At 39.7% G+C, this 6,126-nt stretch overlaps 1 protein-coding gene across 1 annotated transcript in view; it reads left to right on the top strand.

Annotated features, from left to right (window-relative positions):
- The first annotated feature begins 329 nt into the window (after positions 1–329).
- si:dkey-22o22.2 (neural-cadherin) overlaps positions 330–6,126 on the top strand; it is a 294,515-nt gene continuing 288,718 nt past the window's right edge. Inside the window, exon 1 of the mRNA XM_061915447.1 lies at positions 330–1,396. Coding sequence (XP_061771431.1) covers positions 487–1,396 — 910 coding nt within the window. The 5' untranslated portion in view covers positions 330–486. The remainder of the gene's footprint in view (positions 1,397–6,126) is intronic.

The raw sequence follows: 6,126 nt of genomic DNA, 5'->3' as shown, positions 1-6,126 counted from the left end.
ATATACTCTATATATATATATATATGTGTGTGTGTATATACTGGTATATATACTGGTGGTGTTTTTGTTCTCTTTCTGTACTTGTTGTGATTGTTATTATTTTTTTGCGTGTATGTTAATGTTGTAAATGTTGAATACTATAAAGGTTTAAAAACCAAAAAACAAAATTAACTTCTTCCTCTCTCTCCTTCCATCAGCTGACTCCCTGTCAGTCAGACGCGGTGCTGCTCGCTGATTGGTCCTCCTCAGCGTGGTGGGCGGTGCCTGAGCGGCACATGGAGCAGCTGAGGAGGTCTCCTCAGTCTCCTCCATCCTCCACGCAGGACGAACCTTCTCCGAGTCCACGCTCTCACCTTTTAGTGCAGAAGACACACTTTTCACGCTGAAAATGTCCGTCAGGGTGAACTTTGAGGATTAAGGACTTTAATGAGAAACTAAATCGTCACTTTTTGATAGTTTTTGCTTTTTGTTGTTTTTAATGGCAAAATGTCCCCGGAAGCTTCTCTCGTCCTCCTGCTCCTCCTCCTCGGTTCGGTCTCGGCTCGCCGTGGCGCTCCCGTGTCCTTCGGACGGATTCGGGAGAACTCCCCCGCCGGGACCCTGGTGGCCGGGGTGGCGGTGCAAGTCCGAGCCGGCATCTTCCCCGGTGAGGACCTGCTCAAAGCCGCCCTCACGGGGAACTACGCGAACGACTTCCGGCTCGTCCCGGGCCGCCCGAACCACCTGGTTCTGGTCTCGTCTAAATCCCTGGACCGGGAGTTCATCGCCATGTACGAGCTGAAAGTGGACCTGCATCCCCGGTACTGTCTCCGGGGTCCGGTCCAGGTGCAGGTGGAGGTGTTGGATGCGAACGACAACACGCCTCGCTTCCTTGGAGGGAACCAGACCGTGGAGGTGGACGAGCTGACCCTGCTCGGTTCCGAGCTGGCCCACTTCCGTGCCAAGGACGGGGACGCGGGTGCGAACGGACGCGTGACTTTCTTCACCCGGCCCGAGTCTCACCTGCTCCACGTGGACCCCGCCACCGGCCAGGTGAGGCTGGTGGGCTCGCTGAGGGGCTCCCGCGGGGTCTCGGCCCCGGTCTACGCGAGGGACGGCGGCCGCCAGCCGCTGGTCGGTGGTCCGGTCTTCCTGCACGTTCTGGTCCGCCGCCGGTCCGGCCGAGCCAAGCGAACCCTGTCCGAGGAGGTGGCCTACAGCGTCGACGTCCCGGACCAGGCCAGGACCGGAGACCTGGTCTTCACGGTCCCGGACCAGAGGTTCGAGCACCGCTGGTTCGAGGTGATATCCGAGCAGGACTCGCCGGTCCAGATCGAGAGGGACTCGGGTCGAGTCTACCTGGCGAGCAGACTGCAGGAGCCTGCAGAAGTTCTGGTCAAAGTCCAAAGACACCGAGGTAGGAACACCTGACTTTTTTTTTTCCCAAATTATTTTTACTCCTGCTGCAACTATAAACATTTTTTTTGTGTCTTGATGGAAGCCAGGAAGGTTCTGGAACGATTAATCTTGAATAGTTGACATCTTTTTTTTTTACACAAATGGACTTTGTCTGGTTCTCTGCGGTTCTGCTTGCAGACAACATTCATCATTTTTTGAATATTTACATTATTCAATATAAGAACATGTCACTTGATTAGGTACACCAGGTGTGTCCAAAGTGCGGGGCGCTAATTAATTTAAAACCTCTTCTCACTCCTGCGCTTACCAAAGGCATGCGGTAAAAGTAAGCATGCGTGAATTAATTCAAAACCCTTTCTCACTCCTGCGCTTACCAAAGGCACGCGGTAAAAGTAAGCATGCGCTAATTAATTTAAAACCTCGTCTCACTCCTGTGCTTACCGAAGGCATGCGGTAAAAATAAGCATGCGCTAATTAATTTAAAACCTCTTCTCACCCCTTGCGCTTACCAAAGGTATGCGGCAAAAGTAAGCATGCGCTAATTATTTTAAAACCTTCTCACTCCTGCGCTTACCAAAGGCATGCGGTAAAAGTAAGCATGCGCTAAATATTTTAAAACCTCTTCTCACTCCGGAACTTACCAAAGGCATGCAGTAAACATTTGAGTGTGGTGTAAGCTTGGACCTTAAATCCTACTGAATAGCTCTTAATCTTCTTCCCTTTACGCGATTTCAAATTACCGGTATTGAAATCAGCCTCCTCCATTTTGAAAATGATGACAGGCGAATACTATATGCCCTGCGGCAATTCAAAGAAATACTGTAATCGTTTACCGGCCCGCCACACATTCTGCAAACATTGCAAAATTGATAGTATTGCAAAAATAAAAATAAAAACATTTAAAAAAAAAAGTTGAATGAGTTGAAATCTAATGAGAGAAAGTGGCAATGTTGACACAAAGCTGCCATGCAGGCCGTTTTTTTTCCTTTTGTCTTTATTTTCTTTTTTTTCCATTGTTAAAAAAAAAAAGGATTTATTACTTATAAATTATCACTTTAAAGGCCTACTGAAACCCACTACTACCGACCACGCAGTCTGATAGTTTATATATCAATGATGAAATATTAACATTGCAACACATGCCAATACAGCCTTTTTAGTTTACTAAATTGCAATTTTAAATTTCGCGCCGAAATATCCTGCTGAAACATCTTGGTATGATGACGCGTGCGTGTGACGTTATTTGTTGGAGGGGACATATTTGCCCAGCACCACTTACGGCTAAAAGTCGTCTCTTTTCATCGCGCAATTACACAGTATTTTGGTCATCTGTGTTGCTGAATCTTTTGCAATTTGTTCAATTAATAATGGAGACGTCAAAGAAGAATGCTGTTGGTGGAAAGCGGTGGATTGCAGCTGCCTTTAGCAACCGAAACACAGCCAGTGTTTCTTTGTTTGTTGTGAAGCTTTAACACAGAGCGGTCAAGCGAACATGTTTCTCTATGTCAACCAGCAAGTTTTTGGATGGGAAAATTGTGATATTAAGTCTGCTCTTACCGGAGACTTGAGTGGATTACGCGACCTCCTCCTTCAGCTCAAAAAGGCAGCTGTGATCTTGGCTCCTCGGCTTCTCTCAGAGACACTGGCGTTCACCGCAGCCATCCAACCTTTAGGTATGACTTTATAATCTCGCTAAAATACTATTAACATAATAAGCAGATAAGGGATTTTCCAAAATTATCCTAGGAAATGTATCTAATTACATCTGAAACCCTCCCACTGCCGCCGCCTGGAGCCATAGCCTTTTTATTTTTTTTATTTTTTTAGTGCTTCACTCTAACTTTCCTCATCCACAAATCTTTCATCCTCGCTCAAATTAATGGGGAAATCGTCGCTTTGTCGGTCCGAATTGCAAAAATATGGCAATATCGTGAAATGATCAAGTATGACACATAGAATGGACCTGCTATCCCCATTTAAATAAGAAAATCTCATTTCAGTACGCCTTTAAAATGTTCTATGTGGAAAAAATATTGCATATGTTGTGTAGTTGCCATATAAAAACATCAAAGTTTTGACAAAAGAGCATAAAACAAACAAAATAATAGTTCAAACTTAAAATCGACAGATATATCGAAGTTGATCTTGAAATTTAAGTGTTAAAAGTTTTAAAAAAACTAATAAAAATGCATTACTTTATGAGTGGGTAACCTTTCAGATCTCAAATATATTTAGTAGGATTTTATCAAACTTTTCACTGTGATTACTCAAAAATATTAAATAATTAAAATCAAAGGTGACCTGCATTATTGATCTTTGAGGGCCTTAATTGCTAAATAAAGGAAGTCTCCTGAAGGAATCAATAAAGTACTATCTATCTATCTATCTATCTATCTATCTATCTATCTATCTATCTATCTATCTATCTATCTATCTATCTATCTATCTATCTATCTAAATACTGCATATTTCAGTTTTGCTATAAAAACAAAGTTGTCTTTGACAAAAAAGGCATAAAACCTTATTTGTTTTACTTTATATCAACCTCAAGTTGATATAGAGATTTACTGTAAACATTAAATAAATAAATAAATAATAATAATTTGACTTATTTTTAACATTTTAGTGACTGAGACCCTCTATGCTCCCCAGGAGCCCTAAGGATTAAAAAAAAAAAATCCATATATTTTGTTAGGGTTTGAAAATGAAAATTATCAAAATGCCCCCCCCCCCGCATGCTTAAATTTTTACGTGTGCGGCCCTCTGTGGAAAAAGTTTGGACACCCCTGAGGTACACCATGTTCAATTCAAACATGCTCACTTTTGTCCTAATATTTTCGGGATTTAGCTACATGTTGTGTTTCTTCTGCGAGTTTATAAAAAAATATGATGTGATTGCATTGGTTTTCCATTCAGAGTTGCGATGGGTTAAAAAAGAACCCATTTTAACTCAACATTTTGGGTTATTTTTTTTTCAACCCAACTTTTACGTTGAATTATTTACCCAAAAAGTTGAGTTATGACAACTTAATGTTGGGTTATTCCCAACCGAAATATCGGGTTGAATGATTTAACCCATGCATTGAGTTATGCTTACTCAATGTTGGGTTATTCCCAGCCCAAACTATTGGGTTGATTTACTCAACCCAAAAGTTGAGTTATGATAACTTAATGTTGGGTTATTCGAAGCGAACTATCGGGTTGAATTATTTAACCCATAAATTGAGTTATGCTAACTCAAATGTTGAGTTATTCCCACTGCAAACTATTGGGTTGAATTACTCAACACAAAAGTTGAGTTATGATAATTCAATGTTGGTTGATTCATAACCCAACTATTGGATTGAATTTATTCAACACAAAAGCTGAGTTATGCTCACTAATGTTGGGTTATTCCCAACAAAACTATTGGGTTGTGTTACAAAACCCAAAAATTGAGTTACGATAACTTAATGTTGGGTTATTCCCAACTAAACTATTGGGTTGAATTATTTAACCCAAAAGTTGAGTTGTGATAACTTAATTTTGGGTTATTCCCAACCAAACTATTGGGTTGATTTACTCAACCCAAAAGTTGAGTTATGATAACTTCATGTTGGTTGATTCATAACCCAACTACTGGATTGAATTTATTCAACACAAAAGCTGAGTTATGCTCACTAATGTTGGGTTATTCCCAACAAAACTATTGGGTTGAGTTATTTAATCCAAAAGTTGAGTTGTGATAATTTAATGTTGGATTATTCCCAGCCAAACTGTTGGGTTGAATTATTTAACCCAAAAGTTGAGTTATGATTACTTAATGTTGGGTTGTTCCCAACCAAACTATTGGGTTGAGTTATTTAACCCATAAATTGAGTTATGCTACCTCAATGTTGGGTTATTCCCAGCCCAAACTATTGGGTTGACTTACTCAACCCAAAAGTTGAGTTATTATAACTTAATGTTGGGTTATTCCCAACCAAACTATCGGGTTGAATTATTTAACCCATAAATTGAGTTATGCTAACTCAATGTTGGGTTATTCCCACCCAAGCTATTGGGTTGAATTACTCAACCCAAAAGTTGAGTTATGATAACTCAATGTTAGTTGATTCATAACCCAACTATTGGGTTGAATTGATTAAACACAAAAGTTAAGTTATGCTCACTATGATTTTGGATTATTTCCAACCTAAATGTTGGGTTGTGCAATTTAGTGTTCCTTGACCCAATAGTTTGTTAAAAAGTATACATTTTACTGCTGGTTTGTCCTACTCCTTCCCAAATACTGATCAACATTATTTTTATTCCATTAAAATATACTTAAAAGCAAGATATGAGTGACATTTTTTTTTACAATAATTGTTGTTTATGATCATAGTAGTTCTATACAACAACTCAAATATGTTCATGTAAATAAGATGTGATTTTAAATAATGTTAATGAGATTAATCCTTAATAAAATTCCCTTCAAAAATAGTAAAAAATAAAAAAAGCCTTTGACTCAAAAATGGGTTACTCATTGAAAAACCAACCCAGAAATGGTCCATAGTTTTGATAACCCAGAAATGGAGTTAAAATAATACCCTTATTACCCAAAAAATGTATTGCTCTTCATCAAAATAACTCAAAAATTTAACCCAACACTCATAAATTGGGTTATCAAAATAACCCAGCATTTTTTTTTTGTGTGTGATAAAATAGGGCCCTTAGAAGAATTTAATTTGATTTTAAGGCCGAAAAGAT

The sequence above is a fragment of the Nerophis ophidion genome, linkage group LG11 (assembly GCF_033978795.1).
Source record: "Nerophis ophidion isolate RoL-2023_Sa linkage group LG11, RoL_Noph_v1.0, whole genome shotgun sequence".
NCBI lineage: Eukaryota > Metazoa > Chordata > Actinopteri > Syngnathiformes > Syngnathidae > Nerophis > Nerophis ophidion.
This window is presented reverse-complemented; position numbering and strand designations above follow the sequence as displayed.